Source organism: Chlamydotis macqueenii, chromosome 3 (assembly GCF_036417535.1).
Source record: "Chlamydotis macqueenii isolate bChlMac1 chromosome 3, bChlMac1.mat, whole genome shotgun sequence".
Classification (NCBI taxonomy): Eukaryota; Metazoa; Chordata; class Aves; order Otidiformes; family Otididae; genus Chlamydotis; species Chlamydotis macqueenii.
Genome location: NC_141558.1, coordinates 101,198,612 through 101,224,035, shown reverse-complemented (window position 1 = coordinate 101,224,035; position 25,424 = coordinate 101,198,612). Strand labels below are relative to the sequence as shown.

The following is a 25,424-nucleotide window of genomic DNA, read 5'->3' as shown; positions in this document are numbered from 1 at the left end:
GCCCTGGGCAGCGGTCTGAGAATGGCCCTGCCACATACATTCATGCTGTTTTACCAGCATTTATAGTGAGAACTGCATCAGTGCGATCTGTTTCACTACCATTCATGAGTGAATTCAGATCAAGTATTAAAGAGACATAACAACACCATAACACAGGCCAGATAAAATTAAATCAGAAAATTCTAAAGCATGTGTCAAACAGGAGCTCTGATGCCCTGGCAGATGTCCAGATCAAGAACAAAAAGTGTTTGCCTTCAGGTTTGTCTATTTTTGAACAAATATGATGCTGAAAATGTGAAAAGGTTTAACCTGTTGCAAGTCTAAATTGAATACTCAGCTAATCTCTACCGCCAACTTCATGAGTTGTAGCTGAGAGCAATAAAATAAATCTTTGTTTACCATTCTGTTAATCATGTCTGACATGGCTTATCGGAACCATGTTACATTTGGTCAAATGTTTGCTGTTCCAGTTTTGAGTGCTGATGCTAAATTAATGACTCACCTCAATAAAACATCAACCGCTTGTAACAGGAGTTGCTGTTTGTGACTTGTATACTCAGTGATGTAAAATCACCCTTCTAAAAATCCATCTATGTTGTGCTTTTCTGCAGCCCCCATTGCAATATAGTGGAAGGGCCAGATCCTGTCATGTGGTCACTTAGGCCAAGACTGACAAGAAGGGGTTAACAAAGCTATCCTGTTGGAAGATTTATGATTGCCCCAGCATAAAGTAGTACAATCTGCTGTACAGCCTGCTGTACCAGCTCTACGGATACCCAGACAGGCCCAGTAGCACCATGTTGTGTTTGGAAAATGGTGCACCTGGAGGTCCTGGAGCTCCTTGGAACTACTGTTGGCAGATGTGTAAGAGCAGATCTGGGGCTGCACTGAATAATTCCAAGAGAGAAAAGGATTCCTGGAGGTCCCTGATATTGGAAAGAATAAGACTAGCATTTAGTTCAGCTTGCCTGACCCAGTGAGAAGGGACAAATATTTCAATATGGAACATAAAAGCAGAAATATGGAGGGACCTAGAACATCAGACTGCTTCCCTCTGGAGTACCTCTTTCAAGGCCAGTCCTTTGGCTCTTTTTTCTTTTGCAGGAATACTTTCATTTAAAGCTGCTCATTCTTACTCCAGTCCAGCTCCCACAATAAATGCATCATGTTTGTTAGACTTGAATGTGGAAATTATTCTCCAAAGCATTGCAAATAGCCTCAAGTAGTACCATGATAAGCCAGACCATCAGACAAAACAGAGACAAGAAGTTAGAAAAAATCGGCAATGTCGAAAGCAGCTTTCTATTTCTTTCATTTGTAGGTATGTGAACAAATGTATTCATAGAATGATAGAATCATTTAGGTTGGAAAAGACCTTTAAGATCATCAAGTCCAACCATAAACCTAACACTGCCAAATATATATGCAAGAGACATAGGCACCTACTTAAAAGGCACTAGCTCCTGGGTTCTCTAAGTTAGAGTTCACTGCATCTTTTTTCTAAGCATGGCAGTTTGTCTTAAAAAATTTAGCTAAGAAAAATAATAAAATAATTTAAAAAAATGTTATTCCACTTACATTCCAGTCTATAGTAACAAAGAAGGGGTGACGTTTAATTTCTTCCACTCCATCCAATCCAGCACCTGGCAAGAGAATAAAAGAATCAAAAAGAAGTCATGCTTAGAAGAGTGCTGCATGACATCTCTGCTCCAGTCTTCCTCCCTGTCCCTTCTTTTCTTCTGACAAAGTCAGAGTCACCAACTAAACATTTCTTCTAGTCAAGAAACCCTGAACTATGCAACTGCCATAACAGTACAAACTACCATCAACACAGACAAGAGCACTTCAGTAATGAAAATCTGATGGCTGAGGGTTTTTTTTACTTTTCTCTAACCGAGGCTGGTGTCAAGGGTGAACAGCTGCTCTTTTCAGGCTTCAGACGAGATGTGGGGTTTCAGCCACAGCAGAAGGCAGGCACCAGTGAGGCCAAGAGGGGCCCCAAGATGTCCTGATACTACGGCAAGGCTGCTGCTGCTCCCTGCCGTCAGTGGCAGCCCTTCTATCTGCATTGACTTTCAAATTTTGTCTAATTACCCATTCTCCACAGGCAAGGAAAGCCTGTTCAGACTCAAAATACCAAAAGTCTCCAAATGATTTGAGGTAAGCCAACATTTTAGGTTCCCTCTTTTCAAATACCATCTTCAGATTCCTGTGAGTACCAGAATCATCACTCTCAGTGATGTTTCCTTCACAGTTAAGTTTCTGTTACATTACTCTATAGGAAACTCTTCTGAGATTTGGTAATGAATCTAACTCCTTCATTACTTTTCCCTTATGTCTTCACTGAAGATTGTCTTTTTTATTCATTTAGTTTAATTTTTTTTTGCTTCAGTGCTATTGCAAAAACCAACAGGTGCTCAATAATAATTAAACAACAGTCAGAGGTGATTTAGCATGCCATTTTTGGGGTTGATTTGACTTTATTAATAGCACTTTTCATTTTCCAGTAAGAGAAGTAACATGTGGAAGCAAAGGCTTTGCTCTGCATATTTTGGAATCAGTTCCTGAAAGGTACCCAGCTCTTCTTTACAAGGATGCTGAGCATCCTTGATTCCCAAAAGGATGTAGGATTCATAAGCACCTTGCAAAGGCACTCAGCACCTCAGAGGACTCAGCTTTTTATATGCAGTATTTGTACTTCCAAAGATCAACATTACAAGCAGCTTTAGAAAGGTCTTGTCAACTCAAGATTTTATAAAATGTGACATCTGCTCTCCTTGTGTACAAGACATTACCAATGTTTGCCAAAATCCACTGGTCAGGAATGGCTTCCTACAGCCTTCTTAACATCTACTGATGAATGGATATGAAAAGCAAACACTTTGTGAACATAACATGCAGGATTGTCTGTCAGGTCTGCTGGATAGTAATGCAAGAGGAATGTTCTTCTGATTACTTCCTCATCTTGGCAATCTTACAGTATAAACAAATGTAAGTGACACATATGAGAATAAACAATTCTAGCCTGCCATACAAAATTATGGACTTGGAGGTGATCATCGTCCCCTCAGGAGTGAAGTTTTTGGGTTGTGATGGACGGTTCTATAGAAACACAACATGAAATCAAATCTTAGAAAGAGAAAAGAGGACACAAGGGAGAAAATAATTACATTGCCACTGAATAAGTTGTACACATACAACTTGAGTATGGAACATAGTTGACACTTTCACCTATAAAAAGGTATATTTATCAAAGGGCCACAAGGAATGGTATGGAATGATTGACTTTTCAACCTGGAAACAGATGACTGAGGTGGTATATGACAGAGATCTAAAAAGTCATGCTTATTTGGAATAAGGGGATAGAGATTAAATCTTCCACATCTTTTCCACTACAGGAATATAGGTCATTAAATGATGCTAGCATGAAGCAGGTTCAGAACAACCTGGAGATGTTTCCTCAGGCAAAAGATAGTTGTGTGACATGGAATTCCTTGGAAAAGATTATGTGGATGCAAAATATTTATATGAGTTCAGGAGGAGACTAGAAAAGTATGTTGAAATGAAATCTGTTGAAGATTATTTCATCGACAAACCACAAGAGGTTCAGGATACTCCTTGCTTGAGCTTAAAGCAGGTGTAGGCTGCTGGGAGAGAATTTGGGTGAAGTATCACATATGGTTCCCCTATTTTCACTCATCCCTAGGCAGTTGTTTATGGCCTCTGAGCACTGAACAAGAAAATACTAAGACTTAGACAGTAATAAGACTTGTTCTATGTCTTCCTCAGCATGTTTTTTCAATGCACAGTCTAAATTCTACACTAGATACCCTTGGCAGATTCATTTTGATTTTAGTAATGCCAACAGAAATGTGAAACCAACACAGTCACCCTGAAGAGAATTACATTAAGCAACTCTTCAGAAAAATGTCTTGCATTCAGTGGTGGTGACCGGAAACTTCATAAGGTGCAGTTGTTGCTCTTTACTACTGTCGTAGTTCAGCCTCAGTTGGGGCCAGACTACGCGGTCTCTCTCCCACTCCCCCCACACTCTGAGAGAATAGGGGGAGATGATATAAGAAAAATCGTTCAAGGTTTGAGATAAGGATGGGGAGAAAACCTTAAAGTTACTGTTACGGGCAAAACAGACTCGACGTGGGGAAAAATACTCATTTATTTCTAAAACTATCAGGAGAATGAGACAGGGAACAAGATAACCTCCCTCCACCCCTCCCTCTTCCTGGGCTTAACATTATCTCTACTGCCTTTCCCCCTGAGCGGCACAGAGGGGAAAAGGGAATGGGGGTCGCAGTCAGTTCATCATGTGTTGTTTCATGCCACTGCTTTGCTATTAGGGAAAGAACTCCTCGCATTCCTCCCCTGCTCCAGCATGGGGTCCCTCCCATGAGCCACAGTCCTTCATGAAACTGCTCTGGTGTGGGTCATCTCTTCCACGGGGTGCAGTGCCTCCAGAACAGCTGCCCCAGCGGGCCCTCCATGGGCCACAGCCTCCTTCAGGAATCCGCCTGCCCTGACGTGGGGTCCTCCAGGGGCTGCAGGTGAATCTCTGCTCCTCCATGGACCTCCATGGGCTGCAGGGGGACAACCTGCTCCACCATGGTCGTCACCACAGGCTGCAGGGGAATCTTGGCCAGGAGCCGCATTACTCCTCCCCCTCCTTCTTCACTGACCTTGGCGTCTGCAGCCGTTCCTCTCACAAGAAAAATTCTTCATAACAGGCTGGCAGACGCCTCTCGGGATCTTTCTTACATCTCATTCACATCTCACCTCCTCTCCACTTCTTGCAGCCGGGCCAGGCCAAGTCGAGCCCAGTCGGCCTCCCAGTGGGAGGCCACAGGGTGAGGCCTGCAAGGCCCACAAGGCTCACGCCTCCCCCTCTCTGCCCCCTCTCAGCTCCTTCACATCTTCTCTTCATTTTTTTTTTTGTTTTCCCCTTCTTAAATATGTTATCGCAGAGGCGTTATCACGGAACATTCTGCTACCAATCGGCTTGGCCTTGGCCAGCAGCAGGTCTGCCCTAGGCCCGACCGAGTCCACTGAACAAAGAGGAGCAACTTCTAGCAGTTTCCTACAGAAGCTACCACCTTAGCCCCGCTCCCCCCGCCCCACCACTAAACAAAACAGAACAAGTACATAAGGGTGAAACGCAAGTGCTAAACTGATTTTGAAGGACTGGGATAAATGTCAGAGGTGTTGTAAGCTTTTGATAGCATTCCCTAGACTGAGGATAATTGCTGATGCATTCAATCTTCTCTACTCTGTCTTGTCCTCACTGTTTCCCTTTTTTGTAGGCTTATGAATACATCATTGTGTGATGGGAATGACCTGCCTTCTTCAAGATGATCCATCTGAAAGCCAAACTTTTTGCTACTGTTGCTCTTTTTTCCACAAAAACCACAGAAACTGGAACCAAGGGAAAAGCTCACCCATAGCTACTTCTATCAGTGAAGGACTGCAGCATGCAGTAAGGAATGTGGCATACCATTGACACAGGCATTTGTTTGAAAAATTTGCATTTCCCACTTGGGGCCACTTCAGAGCTCTGGCACAGAGAGAATATGTTGTTAAGAGTGCTACGGCATGACTCCATCTCTGGTTAGTTTAATGTATCGAAGAGATTTAGGACAGTAATAGCATAATTTTGCAAAGAGTGAATGACTTCCGATTCCCAGCAGCTGATTTTACACCATGGAAAAGGTTCAGCACCTCCTGCAGTTTTTGTTTCCTGATCTTCCCTGCCATAAGACCTACGGGTGTAATCCATGGTTCTCTCGCAAGCTGTGTGCTGTGGCTGCAGGCAGCAGTGTGTGGCCTGGTTCTCAACTGAGGACAGCTCTGGGAGCCTGGAGAGGCAACCCTGATCCTGCAGCAGAAATCCATGGGAGAAGTTAGACACCAGTTCTTATGGTGGAGTCCTCTGGATTTGCTCAGCACATTTCAGCCATCTGTCAACCATCTGGAAATCCATAGTAGTACTGGAAACAGATGTGCTTTCATGGAGAAAAGAGAAGCACAGGAGTAACAGGAAAGTTCTGTTTTCCCAGAGAGGTGGTAGATGCCCCATCCCTGGAGACATTCAAGGCCAGGTTGGACGGGGCTCTGAGCAACCTTATCTAGTTGGAGATGTCCCTGCTCCTTGCAGGGTGGTTGGACTAGATGACCTTTAAAGGTCCCTTCCAATCCAAACTGTTCCATGATTCTGTGATTTTATGGGCATGGACATTTCTTGGCATAGAGATGGGTATTTAGCAGACCGCAGCACATGATGGTACATCACATCACCACAAATGTTACACCTTCCTCTAGGTTTCTGGTTGTTTCTTTAACTTCACTTTAGTCATCAAACCTATCTGTAAAGAATAATCAGCACAACCAAACCTACCGCCTACAAATATTCCTACATGCCATCCCAGTCTCATGAGAAAGATAAAATAAATAATGCTTTCAGATCAAATTGCCAGTTTGAACACATTACAGAATGCAAGGATTTATATAAAAGTAGCCTCATGTTAATAAGTGAGAACTTGATTATCTAAGATTGCTTTACACCTGTAATAAAAGTGTCTGCAAGCAGTAACAGTAGAATGTTTTATTTTTAATTGGTTTTGATTATTGAATCATTATGGACAATGTGAGCCTTGAAATACATTAAGAGGAAAAAGGGAGACTTAGGAAATTTGAAAGTTGATTATTTGGATATTAAAAATGAACAGAAAGAATTTCCAGATTTTTAGTTTCAGATAATAAAATATTAGTGTTTCCACAGCTTCAGAATTTTTTCAGTCGTTTAGATTTTTTGAAATGTATTCATAAGGTTTGCAAGAAAGATGTACAGACACTCTGACAAAGGTGAAACTTGTTTTTTAAAACTCATCATCTTATAAAATTGAAAACCAAAGTTTTCTATGTGCCAAAGCAGAATATATCTTCTCTGAGAACATGGGATTAAGGAAAAAAGAACTATTTCTTTGGCTTATACTTTGAATCTACTGGCACATGCTTTTACTCTATACTTTCTTGGCCAAGGGTCTCAATTATAAGGACTTTGGAATGTTTATGTTACCCAGCATTGTAGGGAGTTCCTGAAATGCTCTTTACATTCACTTACTGACCCAAGTGGATCCAGATCTTCAGGCAAGTAAGAATTAGTCCCTTGCCTAAGTTTCTGGCAATGTAATGAACTAACACCTTAATCATACAATTTGCTTTCTAAGATGTTTACTCCTTGTTTGCCTGAGTGTTCCAGTTAGTTTCTTTTAAGAATTTAAAATTATGCTCCTCCACAATCTGAAATTTGTTGTACTTAATCAGAGCAATACTACCAAAGCAGAGCTATGCAATCTCTTTGTACAGCAAAGTGTATAGGCCCAGAAAAGAACAGACAGCACCCATAACAAGGGACGCCAAAGAAAGGAATTCCTTAAAAATTTGTTCTAAAGCATTAATACGGGCACCAGACTTAAAAACAGAATCAGGTAATCTGGATTAATAAATTCCTACTCTGCCTTGTCTGAGTATCTCCCTTCAACGCTAATATTTTTTTTCCATTAATAATCCAAAGCTACCAAAGTTTCAATGCAAAATTTTACAAAACAATCATCAATCTTCACTTCTATTTGTTAAGATATCAATATCAAATGGCAAAAAGCAAGATGGTAGTTAGAATAAAATTATTTTTGAAGCTCAGGATCTTTCATCTTGCCAACGTTAAAAACACTTTGGAACTAAATACAAACACTTTCCAGATGTGCAAACTTCTGAAATAATGCTGAAAACAAGTGTTTGATCCATAATATGGTTCGTTTATTTTAGCATGCTTCATTAATTTCCCAAAGATTTTTCAAAACAGGATGTGTAAGCCTACCTTTTTTTTAACTTCAGACTATCATTCCTTTCCCAGAAAAAGCTAAAATCCACAAAGTCGAAGCAGTCCTTTTATCTACTGACTTTTGTTCAGTATTTAGGCCAACTATTTAAGCATTTTTTCTTTCATTTTCATCGTCCTTCATGCTGATGCTCAATCACTTACAATAGAGAGTCTTCAGAAGATTTCCACTGCTATCCCTGAAATGTTAAGATCTATTTTTCCGTTACTCTTTTAGATTTTATTTCCTTGGATGTTTGTATTATAAAGAATCCCTCACTTTCTCCCAGCTTTCCCAGTATTTTTGTAAACCTCAGATTTAAAATCTTGACCCTTAGCAACTCTCCATTTTTAAAATGGAGACAATATGGGGGCTAGAACTGTCACGGCTAAAACTAAGCAACTTTGCTTATTTTAGTGGGTAGCTTTTTGATTAAGGATCAGTATCCAGAAACTGCCACTGACTTCACTGGAGCCCCATTTTGGATGGATAGCAGCTTGTGGGAAGCCACAAAACAAGCGGAGCAGAGCAAAACCAAGAGACTGAGACAGAGAGGAAACAGCAGAAAGAAATAGAGGAGTGGCGTGGGGAAAAGTTTATATTTACTGCAACATCTTATTTTTTTTTTCTGAACATAGATTAAACCTAGAAATTCCAAGACACTAATTTTCTCTAATGTCAAGCAAATTGCTTGAGAGCAGTTGAAACCTGCTGAGAAAATGTGTTTTTCTATTATCATCTCTATGGTGTATCAGAGTACAAGAGCTACTGTTTAAGTCAAGAGGCATTTCCTCCACAGGCTGTGTGGGTGTCCCCCTGGGAGGAGAGGGGCCACAGCAGCGTGCTGAGGGACTGGCTTCCCATCCCTGCCCAGCTCTGCGAGAGGTCATGTTGTCCCCTGGTCCCCGTGTGAAGCAAAGGCTCTCGGCTCCTGCTCTCCCCAGTCATCATATGAAGCAAGGGACAGAGCTACCAAAGCATGAAAAGGTCAAGCAGAAGCTCAGGGGCATAGAGCGGAGTGTCCATCTTCCACACATGTGTGCACACTCACATGTGCCTATTAGAAACTGCAGGACCCATGGCTCAGGTAGATGGTGATAGAAGTGGGCTGTCGAGCATTTCGCGCTCTGCTGCCTGTCTGGCAGCTAATGCTGTGACTGCTAAGCAGAGGACCGAAAGTCCTGTGCAGCAGACACTCAGCAGCACCACCTCCAGCATTTGAGAAGTGAACGTAGGTACTGCAAGAAGGAAAGGGAGAAACCTGTCTTGCACTTCTTGTTCTTTACACATCTCACAACAAGCCATTTCCTAATCTAGCTTTTTGCTTTTAACTCTCCATCTCCAATCTTACAAGTGTAAATGGTAAAGAACAGCAAATTACTTTTCACAAGTCTCAATATTTAACCAGTCCATGCCACGGTCTAATAGACAAGTCATTTATTAGCTGCCAAAACTCCCATGGATGGCAATGACAATCAACCACATATTTAAATAAGACCCATCAGCTCTCTTCTTGTACTACACTATACAGAATTGAAGGATTAAATTCCTGCTCCTAAGTTCACAAAAAACCCAAAAGAGGCATGAAGTAAAGGTTTGTCCCTTTCCTTCAGAAGCAAATCCTTCCCTTGTTCACCCAAAATGCAGAATATGAGAGCTGTGGGGAAAAAAAAGAAACCTCCAAAATTTTTCACAGAAAAATGGATTCACTTGACATGACTTCTCTTATTTTTCCATGTAAAAACCAAAGACCAACTTTGCAATGAAAATCATGCACTGGGCATTGTCCATGACCTTGCCAAATGCAATGAGTTTCTTAGTAAAACTCCCAAACAAAGCTACAGATGGCATAAGACACATGATCCAGTATATCCTTCTAGTTTATCACAATTTACATAGGATTATTAACAAAGAGCAAAAACACATTAGTAAGAAAGGAGATAATACATTTAAGGTAATAAAGAAGAAAGCCTACTGTGAAAATGTTCCCAGCAAAGAGAACAAGGCAACATCAAAATGTATTTGAGAATGGGAGAGAGAACTTTACTCCCTTTTGCTCCCCACTTCAGATTTGCAGCTAAATTTACAGAACTAAAAAGATACCTGTTTCTCACTTCCCTATCATCAATGCAGCAGTTTTCTTAAACTCTTCTTAAATGCTGGTGGTTTACTCTCTCTCATTGAAAAAATAAAATACAAGCTAACACCAGGTTTTAGATTCCAATGGTTTGCCTATGCTCTTTGCAGGTTTTTTCTAGTAACATTCAAGGTTCACTATGCTCTGGGAAGAAATGCAAAATGCTGCGTAATGGAGAGGATAACTATCAGGGAAGATGCACCAAGAGAAATGATCACCACCTGCCAAGGCAGAGCGCACATAACAAATGCCCCGATCAAATGCGTGCAGGTACCTAATCTGTTGGAGGGGTTCCTTTTGAAGAGGGCTCGCAGCAGGCTCTGGGCTTCTATGCTCAAGAACTGCGGCATTCCCAGCTTGGCTCTGAAAGAACACAACACTTGAAAAGAAAATAGATTTTTCAAAGATTTTCTTCATCCCACTGTGGAATTGCAGTAGTCAGGACAGCCAGACACATGAATTTGATGACCAAAGGCTACCTAAGCATAATGCAATACAGAGTGGGGACCTGATCTTGTTCTGTAGAAGTTAAAGAAGGTTTTACCACTGGCTTCCCTAGAGGTAGAGTAGATCTAATGAATCTCATAACACCTTTTGCAACCTAAATAGATAATTTTCCTACAGAATTTTTTTTCACTTTCTTGGCTTGCTGGAATAAATTTGGGAATCAAGAGGAGTTTAAACAAATAAACAAAACTTCATGAAAATAATTATACTAAACCACATATTGATTGAAGAGAATAAAACTTTTCCCTTGGTGATTCACTGCTACAGAGAAAAAATGTAATATTGCGCAAAGATAAGCTTCAAATACTTATGTCTGCACTTAACATTAAATGAATGGGAAATCTGCAAAGGAAAATATTTGAAACTTGACAACAACAAAACATAAGCTGTCCTGCAGACTGTTCCCACTTTTGTGTGGATAATAACATTCTTTATTACAGAAAGTAAGGTATATTTCTTTTGTAAGGCCCCCTCAGTAATTCACTTCCTACTATTTATTGTGAAGGCAATTTTAGAGTCACATGCAGGCGTCAGCTGTTCGTGCCTTACCAAATTCACGCCTTGCATAGCGGTAAGAAACACATTATGCACTTTAATATTCTTTATCCTTCATACACTTAGGACCTATAGGCTGCCTGGAGGGTACAGTTAACTCACAGTTAGAGGAATGAAAGTGCTTTCGGTACTCACTTGAGAATGAGCGCCATTGTTTCTTTTCTGTCTTTTCCCTGAAAGGGTAACGATCCCGTCAGCATCTCAAACTGTGGAGAAACAATAAAATGGTAAATCAAATGAGCACCGAGATGGTCTGCATAGCTGATAGACACCACATGCACCTTCTATAGCCAACACAAGTGAAAATTTGAGGAAAAGAAATGGTCCAGCAAGCTGTACTTTCGAAAAAAATGACACAGCAAGTCTGGATTATGCACAACGTGAAGGACCAACATGACTGTTTTGTTCAAGAGTTTTGTTACGAATTGTTTACACTGATACTTGGGGTCAAGTTCTGGTATGTTTGAGAATAAATGTCATATATGCTGTTTCCTCCAGCATCCATTTTATGTCCAATGCAGGACATGATATATTGTCTTGAAGGACCCTTAGACTGAATGGGTATGGCTGTTCTTAAGTGTTTGGCATGGACTGTGGTGCAAGGAAAATGGGTTCAACATGCCACTCCCCATCTTTTTTTTGCTTGAGTTGAACCACCTTTCTGATTGTGTATTTGCACCACTCAGAGATGCCACTGCTATGCTTCGCAGGAGAAACATGCGCAAAGTAAATTTGACAGAAATTTTGTGTTTGTAACAAAAAATCCCCACAGACACAGCCAAAGAAGCTTGCCTAATAAGGATTCGATACCAGGCCTTTCACGCAGCTCTTGCCACCGTGTTTCATGGGGGTATAAGTGGCAGCTGGTTCCTCTGACTAACGGATGATGAAGGTTATGCATCACCAAACACAAAGACACCAAGAACGCAGCCTGGGCCACAGCACTCAGCCTGGGCACAAAGGAGGACAATGTCCACCGAGCGTAAGGAGATCTGTCAATTGCTTAGGTCTGTGACTCAAGCTTTGCATCTTTTCTACTATAATAAGTACCTACTAATTAATATTCATAGCTAAAATTAAATATCTGTTGAGGCAGGACAGACTCTGCAACCCTTATGTAGTTTTTGTACCTTATCACACAAATAACTTCACTGCCCTCAGGAAGAATATTTGTGCAAAAAAATGATCCTTTCATTACCAAAATCCATGTCAGGCTGCCCCACAGCCTAACTCTTCCCTTTTCCTGCATGAAATATAGCCTTACCATAAGAAAAAATGTAAGAAAATGTAAGGAAACTGTGACTGTGAAATTGTTATGCTAGTTTTGGGAGAAGGGCAGAGGAGACGTTTAGAAGTGCCAGGTAACTAATTGACTATAATTAATTGAAAGATTAAGCTGTATTAGTTACAAATAACCTCAAGGCAATAAAACACATAGTAGAAACAAGGAAAAAAACACTTTTAAAAAGTGTTTATGACTGACAAATATAAGCAAGATTTGGAAAACACAAATGTGTTAACTCCCTCCTTGGCCTATGAGAGTCGAGAAGAGCTGCCTGGTAGAGCCAGAGGAAAGCAGCTCATCTTCTAGGGAGAAACATGACAAGGGAGAATTTCTAAAACTGTCTAAATGACATTGGAGCTCAAGCATAATTTTCAAAGTAATTCCGACTTACTAGAGCCTTAGTCCTGACAGAAGTGTCCAGATCTACTGAGGATGAGGGATAGAGAACATTGCTTTTCAGGGCAGCAGCAGAAGTGGCACGTACTGTACCAAACCCTTCTCACGATTTCTAAAGAGTTTACATTCAGGGTAAGTACCTAATGTTCACTTACGCTTGCTCATGTTACTTTGTTGTTATAATAAATCTAATTTAACAGCACTACCAATGACTGCTACAGCTCATTTATTTTTGTAGAAATGGGCTTGACACTGCTGATGCAGATGATACAGATACAAGCAACTGCTTGGCCAGTGACTATGTGGAAGATGATGACTGCAGTTCCCACCCACCACAATGTCACAGAAAGATCTGCAGATGCATCGTGGCTGCAAGGGGTCAAGAAACTTTAAGAAATTCAGATGTAGTGTCCAAGAGCAAAGGATGGAAGGAATGAAAAGAGAAATTTAAGTTGCAGGAGGGAGCAGGGGAAATGACCGTCCTGGAGGCTACAGGGAATATTTAGTGCACTGCTCTAATGGCTAGCACCTTGTTGCCACATGTCTCCAATTACGCAGATCTAATGTTGAGATTAATTCAGATTCAGAAGAAATGCACTTAACATCACTATTTAAAGTGAAAGGCAGCTAAATGAGTTAAATGTACCAGAGCTTTTTATTTCAATGAACTCGACTAAGCAGCAGCTGGAAGAAAACACTGGTTTCTCAATTACAGTCCTGATTAAATCTGCTTAAGGTTAAAAATGAAACAACAAGAGTGAAGAAAAAAATATCAATTGAAATAGTTCATCTCATCAGTTAAAGCTACTGCTTTACCACACAACCTGTTTTTCTGCCTTTTTTTTTTTTTAAAAAATAAATCTTCCTGAACCTAAACACGCAAACAGAAGTGAGTACTTGCTGCTACCACTCTTGCACATAAATACAGAGTTGTATGGGTCACAGCAGGTTGACAAGGAGCTGAACCTAGATGTGAAGAAACTCTGTAGTATTTTTGGCTATTAAAGCAGACTCTATAGTTTTGCTGGGAGACTCAGTTTTCATTCTCCCCACTTCCCCACCTGCATAAACCATCTGTTTGCTCCTTGCCTCCCAATCATTCCCTCCCTAGTTATTCTGGAGGGCCACCTTCTATTAGCCAGTGCTTCAGAAGGCCAGGCCTCCTTCCAACCTTGAGTTCCCTTCTATACCAATATTCATCAAGAAAAGCAAATATTCCCTGTTTCAGTTCAGCTACCTATAAAGAACTAAAGCTTGATGGGAAGTGGCTTCTGGAGTCACCTAATCCAGCCCCTGCTTCGGTCTCTACATACTCTGCAGTGCTTCCTTTCTCTAATTTTCAGGGTAATCTCCAGTTTCAGTAGGCAAAACATCAGCACTGGAGAGCCCAGAAGATTTACATGTAGAAAGACCTTGGGGAAGAGGGTCACATTTCCTGAGGGAACGGATTCAAAAGTGACTCTGGTAGGTCATTGAGAAAGATGATGAATGAGAAAAAATCCACTGCCTGAGGTAATTGCCAGATGAATCTTCCTAGCAGATGAAGGAGAGCAGATTGTGCAAATTACTTCAGCCCAAGTCTGCTGAAGTATTGTGAGCCTAGGATAAAACTCAGGGTACAAAGAAACTTGATACCTCTCAGTTTTGGAGAGTAGAAAGAGACACTCTTGTCAGAATGGCCACGTTCCTCTCTCTCAACACTTCCAGTCATGTTCCAGGCAGCTGGGAGCTGGTCAGCCACTCGGTTTTACCATTTGTAAAATGCATTAAGTATTTTCATTATTAGCCAGGTGTGAACCATAATGAATCAGTGTTTGCAGAGGGTTTGAACACCTTCACATAGCAGCTAGTATAAATATTCAAAATACTGTTCATAGTCTTGCACTAGAAATAAAACAAGTGTTACGATCGGATTTTATAAAAGAAGATCATATTGCTTTAAGGTCTCGTATTAATTTTTCCAGTGCCACTGTACCATTACTACAAAATTACTACAGAGCTGACTACTTTGTCTGGATACCAAAGGAATATTTTCTTTTCTTGTGAAGGTTTCACTACTTACACATTCACTACACTGCTGACAAATATAAACCCATTTCTTTTTATTTGAGACTGCCTACTGAGTCATCACACCCCTTCTTTCTCTAATTATAGTCCTCTCTCTGCTCACATGACTCTCAAAGGGGTACAGTGTTTTTTTCCTGAACTGAAACACAAACAACATCCATGAGGTCTGCGGCCTTGTAAATCAGCTGGTACGTCGAGCTACAAAACCACTGCTTTGAGAGGCCTTCCAAGAGACTTGTGTGTGTTATATGATGCAGACCAGTTTATCTGGGCTTCAAAGATGGCAGTGGGGGCATCAAGGCTCTTGTAGCGTAGCTGAAAAGGCATTATCACATACACAACTTCTAAACAATTTAAGTCAATCGCTTGTTCATACAGATCTCTTGATGTGAAGCTTTTGTAGAATATGTCCTATCCAAAATCTCCAATGCAACGAGTAAGATGCAAGAAGGCAGAAAACTAAATCTGTTCAGTCATGAAAAATCACATAAATTCACTGGCACAAAATTTTAATCAGGTCCCAGCAGTTGTCATCACATACTAAATGAGAGGCAGGTACTGTCCTCTGGAACACTTGGAATGGGTGAATTTCAAGATTTGTGTAACTATACCCATGGACACATACTAAGTTACCATAAAAGGGTTCAAACAAACTGAGCAGCAAACGAACCGAGCAGATAACCATTTTAGTTCTGTCGCCTGTGTCAAAGACTTAGCTGGTGGTAAGTGAAGTTTTACTGTTGTTGATAGTAAAACTCCTACTGAATAACAATTAAGAAAATAATTAATAACATAATTAGTAAGTCAAGACCAGAGTTTAGTTTTTTTCACATAGGTTTGTTTTGATATTAATAATGACAACATGCCACATTAAAGGTTGCCTTCGAGGATCATTCAAGGTTCAAACGGATTGGTGGCCATAGGAGATAAGGATGTTCCACTCCTTTTAAATTCAGGTAATAAATTACAATATTTACTCAGATGGCACTATGTCGTCTTTGGATCATTATTTGACTAATAAGCATTTTCAATTAATGACTTTCCCCTGCAACACTGTATCAAATTCTTTATTATAATGGAGGTACATGAGATCCACTTCATTTACTTTGTTTAGAAAAAGATGGCTATTTTACCAAGTAAAACATCAAATTAATCTAGCATCACTGATTTTTTGTAAAGTCATGTTGCATTTTAACTAAATTTTCATTGATTTCCATGTATAAAAAATGAATTAGCACAGTTTCTTATATTGACTCCATTTAAACTACCTCCAAAACAGCTTGCAGGACTCTTAAAACTTAAGCAACAGTGGGAAAATTGCAACTTTTATATAGTTAATCCAATGCAAAGACATGTAGGAAAAAGATTAATTCCTAACTATTCCTCTGTGCCAACTGATACATTTGTGTCTGTTTCTGGTGATTTTGCCACTGTGAAAAGCAGTAATTTTAAAACTGTTTCACATATATAATTTAAAAACTATCTTCAGCATGCACTCAGGACAAAGCAAACATCTCAAACTAGTTATAATCAAGACACAACAAAATAGTACAGAAGAACAAGAAATATTTCTGTGCAGGAGAAATATTCATAGCTCATGGTGACCAACTGAGACAGCAAAGGATTGTGCAAAGGAAGAGAGAGAATCTGGGGCCAAATGCTCCTCATATGCTGCCAGGAGCAGCTAGTTCCCTATCGCTGATGCAATGAAAATGTTCAAGCAATCATTACACATCTATTTTTCTATCAGCCCTTAATTGCTGAATGTGGTACTTTTTATTTGAGGGATCTGATCGCTCCTACAGCCACCCCTCCAGCAAACACACACAACTTTTCCATTACCATGAGTACGCCAAAAGACCACCAGTCAGCACTCTGCGTGTGTCCTCGTCGGTTGACCACCTCTGGGGCCATATACTCTATTGTCCCACAGAATGAATATGCTCTCTTGTCATGGTCGATGGCTTCTTTACTCAGACCAAAATCTAAATAAAATGAAACAAAAAAGACTTGTAGGGTCTTATTTACATTTTTGGTCACTTAAACTGTTCCAACAAAACACACCAACCAGCCGATGAAGTACGCCTGTGGCAGAAGGGCACAGGCATGCGTGTGCTGAAGCCCTGCCTATGTGGAGTGTCTGGCTGGCAGTTGTTAATATGTCTTGAAAGTAGGTGTACGGCCCAAAGCAGGAGAGAGAGTTTAAATAAGCAGAAATACAAAGTTCATGTTTGGTGAAAACAATACTGATAAGGATTCTTGTTCAGATAACCAAAGCATTAGGAATAATAACCCCAGATGGACATGAGTGAAAAGAATGGCCAGACAGCATCGCCAGGGTGGCAACTGGATGTCCTTCCAGGTGCCCGCTACACTGCTATAATTCAGAGAACTTAATCCGGTGTAAGCAGTTATACTGGAAGCATCCTTCCATCCCCAGTAGCAGGCAGCCAAGCCTGCGCACTTCATGTCAGTCAGGAGTACAGTCTTACCAAGAAAACACTATGTTATCCATATGCTGTGCTTGACAAATTGCCAGAGAAGAGAACCCCAGTATCCAAATGTCGTAGTTCAGCCCCAATGGGGACCAGACTACGCAGTCTCTCTCTCACTCCCCCCACTCTCCCAGAGAATAGGAGGAGATTTGACAAACAAAAGAAAACCAGAAAAAAAAAAAACCAAACACGTGGGTTAAGACTGAACAAAAAGTAAATTTAACAGTAATGACAGAAGAAAACAAGACAGTGATGGAACACAAATACAGTACAATAGCTCACAACAGATCTCCACATCCAGTCTCTTCCAAGTAGCAGGGGGCCTCCCTTCAGCACCCTCCTCACTTATATACTGAGCATGATGTCAGATGGGATGGAATAGCCCTTTGGCTAATTTGGGTAAATTAACCCCAGCTGTTAGCTAATTAGTTAACTATCCCAGCCATAGGGGCTACCAGCTTCAGTTCTCCACCCAGCTCAGGTAAATATTAACTCTATCCTGGCCAGAACCAGGACACCAAACTTTTCTGGCTTCTGAGTTTTTGTAAGCAAATTCTTTTCAAGCAAAGACCAAGATGCATGGAACATAGTGCTGAAAAAAAATAATCGTAGACATTAAGTTTTTTGTTCTCGCATACCTGTTATCTTAATGTGGCCCTCTTCATCAAGAAGAATGCTGTAAAGCAAAAAGCAAATATTCATTAAGCAGGCACAGACTGCAGTTAACAAATATGAATAAAACATGTTTAAGGAGATCCACAAGACTCAAATACCTGTGTAAACAAACCCTCAGTGGATTATATGCCTCCAGAAAGAAAAATGATCCTCAGAGGTCTCTCTAATTTAACGTCTGAAGCATGCATGGCCTGTGGCACTTGCACACGGAGCCTCCTCCTTACTGAGCTCAGAAGGAACAGTGTCTTCAAAGGCAACAACTACTGGGTATCTGCTTCTAGCAGGAGAAGGAGCTACAGCTTTTCTGCTCTTCTCATAATAACAAAGGAAAGCACACAAATAATCAAGGCTTGGACTCAGTGGACCTACAATTATCTCCAAAGGTAGATAGGTACATGCTGAAGTAATGAAAGTGATTGTAGAGTACAATGACTAGTCCCAGCCCAACTACATGGATCTCAGCCCCTGCTAATTTATTCTGTCTGGAAGCATAAATTAAAATTCAGCCTGGAAGCCAAGTTCAAGCATTCTCACGTTTGCCACCTGCTAACATATTTTATTCTCACAAAGGCACTCCAACATTTCTGTGAGGAAAATGACTGTAATTTGCAAAAAGCATTGCTAGTTTTTGTGGAAACAAGGAGGAACACTGAAACCAAAAAATAAGGATTTTGGTAACTTTTATGCCTATAAATACTGACACAGTAATAAGGGTGGTGTTTCTTCAGTTCTAGTTAGATTTAGTATATTTCTCTTTCCAAAATGGTCTAGTGAGGTGTCGGCTATTTTTATATTTCCCTTCTCTCAGCGAGTCACTTAATCCATTTATTCAGGAAGAAAATAAGACAGAAGGGAAACTAACACATTTGGGATATACTTTTGTGAAAGGTTGTTGCTGTACTGAAACATAATTGAAAAGAGTCTTCTGTCATTCGTTTATGTGTTTAGAACAGGCTGTTATTGTATAATTCATCAAATAAAGGCCAGCAGCCGAATCACTACTATCTGTTCAATAATTAAAGCTTTTTCTTCTCTATAAAAGCTTTTTTACCTCTATTCTTTCTCCCCAGATTTCTTCAAGAGGCATAATTTTTAAGTACTAGCCTATAGCAGGCACTTTTAAATGTATTTTTGTGACTACAATCCCTGAATGAGAGGCTTGTGCTTCAGAAGAGAACAGAGTAGAACACCTGCCAGCATGGAAGTGTGAACATACGAACTCCACAGACTTGACTCTGGAAAAACAGAAAGGGGGAATACAGCTCACAGAAATCACCCCAAATTTTGCCCACACCCAGGAAAACCCCTGTGAATAAAAATGCGATTCAAAGGGTGTGGGATTTTCCCCGGAAACATTGATTTTATATTTCATAGAATCATAGAATGGTTAGGGTTGGAAGGGACCCTCAAAGGTCATCCAGTCCAACCTCCCTGCAAGGAGCAGGGACATCTTTGACTAGATCAGGTTGCTCAGAGCCTCATCCAAACTGGCCTTGAATGTTTCCAGGGATGGTGTGATTTCATCGATTTCATATGGAAAATTCATGCTGCTTTTATATACGTGTACTATACGGTTTTCACACCTTTGCCCTCTTTAGAAGGTTCATACCTTACTTTCATTAAAGGGATGGAGGCAAACCAACCCAGCTATCAGACTCATAACACTGTCTTGGGTTAAATAAGCCTGAAGCATACAACAGGCTTTCTCACACTGAAAGTTTGTATGAGCAGAAAAATGAACGGATCCTGGTTTCCTATGGATGTGCATCCTGTATTCCTTAAAAGCTTGGTCTACAGTTCCCTCCTCTGTCTCGTGCCTGCTCATCACCCTTACACCATGCCCTCAGCTACCTGCAGCTTTCCCCGTGGGCGCTGCCAGCAGCCTTTGGTCAGCTGGGTGTTTCCATATTTGCCATCTGCCAACACATGTAACACTACCGTTATGAACTGAAAATTACATTCAAGATAAAAAGAAAATAATACGCTAACAGTGAGAAAAAGATAAGTGTTGCGCTGAATTAGCTTTGAGTGACATTAAGACGCAAAGAACAATGTACCTGCCTGTAAGCATCCGGATTACAACAGACAAACGGTTTTCCTTTGACTGTGGAAGCAAACTTACTCTCTGATCATACCTTCTGTCTTCTCTTTTTATCTTTATCACTTTACAGTCCCTTTTTATCCCACACTGTCAGTAGTAGAAAATCTATTGTGACAATCACAATTACTCTAGCTATGATTTGCAGGATCAGCTAATTTGAAATAAGTTAGTATTACTTTACAGAAGGGAAAAAAAGAACCAGAAGTTGTAAACGTGATTCAGGCCTGAGAAAAATACAAGTAAAAATTTTTTTACAACAAGGGTGGTGAACACTGGCACAGGTTGCCCAGAGAGGTGCTGGAAGCCCCATCCCTGGAAACATTCAAGGCCAGGTTGGATGAGGTTCTGAGCAACCTGATCTGCTTGGAGATGTCCCTGCTCCTTGCAGGGGGGTTGGACTAGATGACCTTTGAAGGTTTCTTCCAACCCTAACCATTCTATGATTCTATGAAAATCTTTTTTCTAAACCAATGTTTTGAAATTATAAAAAAAAAAAAAGTAGTAGACTACTTTTAAATGTTAAACTAAGCTATAATCCCATTGAGTGATAACCTTTCACTACAAGATTTTTCCATTTTGTTTGCTCTGTTTAATATTTGAGTGTGTTTACAGGATACTATCACTGTCAACAAATTCTTTATTTCAGAACAATAACATTGTAGCCTCAGAATCATCCCATAAACATTCAAACTGCTTTCATTGACCTCAGTTTAAAAGTACGCATTGAGAAAATAAAGGCTGGAAATCTCCACAGTATGGACTGGGAAAAAAGTAGCAGTGGAACAGCACACTCCAAGTTACAGGAGAAGCTCATAGTAAAGCTAGGACTGCAAACTCCTTAGCAGTTTTTTTTTTGCTGCAATTTTAGCATAGGGATAAAAAGCCTTTGTTATTAGTTGCTGACATTATTTTACGGTGACTCTTGTATCAAGGCCATAGCAATTCTCTTCTTTTTCTCTCTACTTTTAGTTTTGAGCCATGTCTTTTAGGCTTCACTTTTAACTCCAATATACCCAAATCATTGTGAACTTCTGCCAAATCTATTAAAGCTGGAACTCTGGGAGGGTTTTTTTTATTATTAAAGTTTCTTTCTGAGTCAGCTCAGTTGTGCCAAAAATTCAGCATACACTTTAGGTTTTTTAGAAATTGTAGCAAAAATTTTAGTTTGGAAAGAAAACCTGAAACTTCATAGTGTTTCATTTCATTGCAGGCTTTGTTATGAAAGTACCAGAGTGAAGTATTTAAATATCTCCTAAAGAGATGAAGATTCTCAATAACTGTCCACCTTTTGTGGCATTTCAGTGTTTGCATGACTCCATACTATCTCACCCTGCTGAACAGTCTTACACCAAACTCATCTCTGCTGTAGCTTCATTGACTGCTTACTTTGATGGAAGATGATGGTAATTTTCCACCAAAAGCCTCTGTCCTTTACTGTTTCTCAGAGAAGCTACATTCATGAACGAATTGCCACGGTTTACAACATGCTGCATTAAGGAACAGTGGTTTGGGGTTTTTTAAATACAGTTCAACAATTCAGGATTTGGTATATGAGCAGTTGTATGAGCTGTCCCTTGTACAGACAGCCGAGGGCATTACAGCATAAACCACTTCTTGTCAAAGTCCCTATGACAGAACTGTATCAAGGTGCATCTGGGTACCTGGAGATAGAAAGTGCAAAAATAAACAAAAAAAAAGTCCGTGTGTTTTCAAAAGGCAGAGTTACTTCTAAGTCACTTACCCTTAAACCACAGCATAAGAAATAATGTATACATTATATACTACTTTATAGTAAGTTCCCATTTTTCTATTTCAGTATATTTACCATATTTAATAGCTTGATCCTGCAGTTCTTAAACAGAAACATGCCTCATCATGTAAGTAACTCCACCAGTTTCCATGTGATTGAACAGCAGCTTGTTCCACAAGGGATGACACTGAAACCACCAAGACAACTCAAGGAGAAGAATTTAGATGTAACAATTTAAGGGAAGAAGCATCGGCTTGTTCTAAACAAGACTTTAACCAGAAAACTCAATTGCTTGCCTTTCTGAAGTACAGCTAACAGCTCCCAGAGTATGTATTCTGGTAGCACTTAAAATTAATTCATAGCTTTGAATTGTTAATATGGATTTTTGCTCAGGGAATCTTAAAAAAACGTTGAACCTTAAATTTTAATGTACTGAGCGTTCTTTCAAGTGGTCTGAACAGCACTCTTTTCTAACAAGTCTTCTTTGACATAAACAATTCTGATGAAGTTCATCTTAGGATACTTACAGAGCTGACTGAAGCAATCTCAAACCTATTAGCAGCTACTTTTGGGAGCTTCTGGAGGACAGCAAAAACACTGAACAATGAAAAGTCAAATGCAGTGCCTATCTTTTAACAAAGGAGGAGTGAGAAAATTAGGAAATTACAAGCTAATTAATTTATCTCCAGTTCTGCAAATCTGAGAGAGTAAACCTTGTGCTCCAATCAGACTGGTAATGCTTCTCCTGAAGATGTGGCTGGTATTCTGCACGTTGCACTTCAAAGGAGATACAGATCAAGAGAAATCTAAGGGGATGAATGAGAGTGACTGAATGCCTAGAAAGACTGACTGGTGAAGAAGAGCTTGGTAGTTGGATTGTTTAGGGTACAGAAGAGGGTCTGAGGCCATGGATGTGCTTCGCAGTCCCCCAAGGCTGCTGCTGAGAGCAGAACGAGCAGGTTGGCGGGGTCTAGGAGGACAGGCCAAAGAGCAATGGCCTGCAACTACAGGAAAGAAATTTCAAAAGAGCTACTAGGAGCAACTTTCTAGATGTACAATTGGTGGAGCACTGCCAAGAGGCCTCCTGTGGAGTCCATGGAGTTTCCGACTAGCTGTTTTAAGACTAGGTTAGCAACACATCTGTAATGGCCTTGATATATTTGACCCTGTCCAGAGGCAAGGGGAGGATGAGAACACTCTGGGATGGTCCTAATTTTCTTTTATTGTCTTATTTAGAGAACTATCCCTTACCAGATGTAACTTTAAAATATAGCACTTTTTCCCTTCAGAATGAGTATTTTTTTTCTGCTATAACTTTTTTTTTTTACTCTAAACTTAAAGTTTCAGTGAAATCATAGGCTGTCACATTCTGCTGTCCTAGGCATGGATACACATAGACTTTGCACTTACAAATCTATTTTTAAAGGATATGGTTTTCAGTCAAACAAGTACTTTGATTTATCCCCAGGTATGAACTTCAGTTATACCAGTCTGGGTCATTCACAGAATCACAGAATCATAGAATGGTTGGGGTTGGAAGGGACCTTCAAAGGTCATCTAGTCCAACCTCCCTGCAAGGAGCAGGGACATCCCCAACTAGATCAGGTTGCTCTGAGCCTCATCCAGCCTGGCCTTGAATGTTTCCAGGGATGGGGCATCCACCACCTCTCTGGGCAACCTGTTCCAGTGTCCTACAACTCGCATTGTAAAAATTTTTTTCCTAATATCCAATCTAAATCTACCTCCCTCTATTTTAAAACCATTACCCCTCATCCTATCACAACAGGCCCTGCTGAACAACCTCTCCCCATCTTTCTTGTAGGCTCCCTTGAGGTACTGGAAGACCGCTATCAGGTCTCCCTGGAGCCTCCTCTTCTCCAGGCTGAACAGCCCCAACTCTCTCAGCCTGTCCTCATAGGAAAGGTGCTCCAGCCCTTTTATCATCTTTGTGGCCCTCCTCTGGACCTTCTCCAACTGGTCCATGTCCTTCTTATGTCCAGAACTGGACACAGTACTCCAGGTGGAGTCTCACCAAGGCAGAGTTGAGGGGGAGAATCACCTCCCTCGACCTGCTGGCCACGCTCCTCTTGATGCAGCCCAGGATGTTGTTGGCCTTCTGCGCCGCAAGGGCGCATTGCCTGCTCATGTTGAGCTTCTCGTCCACCAGCACTCCCAAGTCCTTCTCCTCAGGGCTGCTCTCGATCCATTCTTCGCTCAGCCTGTATTTGTGCCTGGGATTGCCATGACCCAGGTGCAGGACCTTGCACTTGGCCTGGTTGAACTTCATGAGGTTGGCACGGGCCCACCTCTCCAGCCTGTCAAGGTCCCTCTGGATGGTATCCCTCCCTTCCAGCGTGTCGACGGCACCACACAGCTTGGTGTCATCGGTGAATTTGCTGAGGGTGCACTCTATCCCACTGTCCATGTCACCGACAAAGATGTTGAACAGGGCCGGGCCCAGCACGGACCCCTGAGGGACGCCACTCGTGACCGGTGTCCACTTGGACACTGAGCTGTTGACCACCACTCTCTGAGTGGAGCCATCCAGCCAACTCCTTATCCACCGAGTGGTCCGTCCATCAAACCCATGCCTCTCAAGTTTAGAGAGAAGGATGTCGTGCGGGACTGTGTCAAAAGCTTTGCACAAGTCCAGGTAGATGATATCCATTGCTCGTCCCTTGTCCACCGATGCTGTCACCCCGTCATAGAAGGCCACCAAATTGGTCAGGCATGATCTGCCCTTGGTGAAGCCATGTTGGCTGTCACCAACCACCTCCTTGCTCTCCATGCGCCTTAGCATGGTTTCCAGGAGAATCTGCTCCATGACCTTGCCAGGCACAGAGGTGAGGCTGACCGGCCTGTAGTTGCCCGGGTCCTCCTTGTTCCCCTTTTTAAAAATGGGAGTTCCCTTTCCTGTACAACAATAGTTACCTTTATGTAAAGTAGTTGTATCCAGATTCAACTGTATCACTGGTATCTATTTAACTATACATCAAAGACCATAAACTATACATTGAAAAGTTAGGAAATACCAGAATGAGGGCTGCAACCTTAACTTTACCCAGAGATCTCACTGCATAAAGGTCTTTAGTTACATGATGATATTTTTTGTTTTCTTCCAGAGAACTCTTGTCTCAGTTGGCAGAAAGATAATGCCTGGGGATTGTAGCAGAGTAGTACAGTGAAGGGGCTGGCTGGCTGGCCTCAGGACAGATCCAAATGCACAGAGAACTGGGTTCCATCTCTGTCTTTTTGACATGTTTCTATGTGACAATGGCAAATCGGTGACACCTTCCTTTCTCAGGTGAGCTCTGATTTCTCAGTTCACTGATCCGTGATTTGAGACACGGTAGTTTGGTCTGCAGAAATTTTAAGCGCTCCCACTTGCAACAGAAGTCAGTGAGACACGTGCTTTGAAACACAAGGTGACACAGAATGCTGAGAACTCTGAAAAATCAAGCTCTCAGTATCTCAAACACAGTGAATAGTTTTGACATGCACTTAATTTTCTCCTTGGTTTCTAACTTCTCCTAAAGCAAAAAATTATGGTATGTGCCTATAAATGTAACA

At 41.0% G+C, this 25,424-nt stretch overlaps 1 protein-coding gene across 1 annotated transcript in view; it reads right to left on the bottom strand.

Annotated features, from left to right (window-relative positions):
- RPS6KA2 (ribosomal protein S6 kinase A2) overlaps positions 1-25,424 on the bottom strand; it is a 104,218-nt gene that overhangs the window by 44,385 nt on the left and 34,409 nt on the right. The window contains exons 6-10 of the mRNA XM_086743461.1: positions 17,967-18,004; positions 16,676-16,818; positions 11,221-11,291; positions 10,298-10,386; positions 1,579-1,643 (exon numbers count right to left, since the gene is read on the bottom strand). Coding sequence (XP_086599587.1) covers positions 1,579-1,643; positions 10,298-10,386; positions 11,221-11,291; positions 16,676-16,818; positions 17,967-18,004 — 406 coding nt within the window. The remainder of the gene's footprint in view (positions 1-1,578; positions 1,644-10,297; positions 10,387-11,220; positions 11,292-16,675; positions 16,819-17,966; positions 18,005-25,424) is intronic.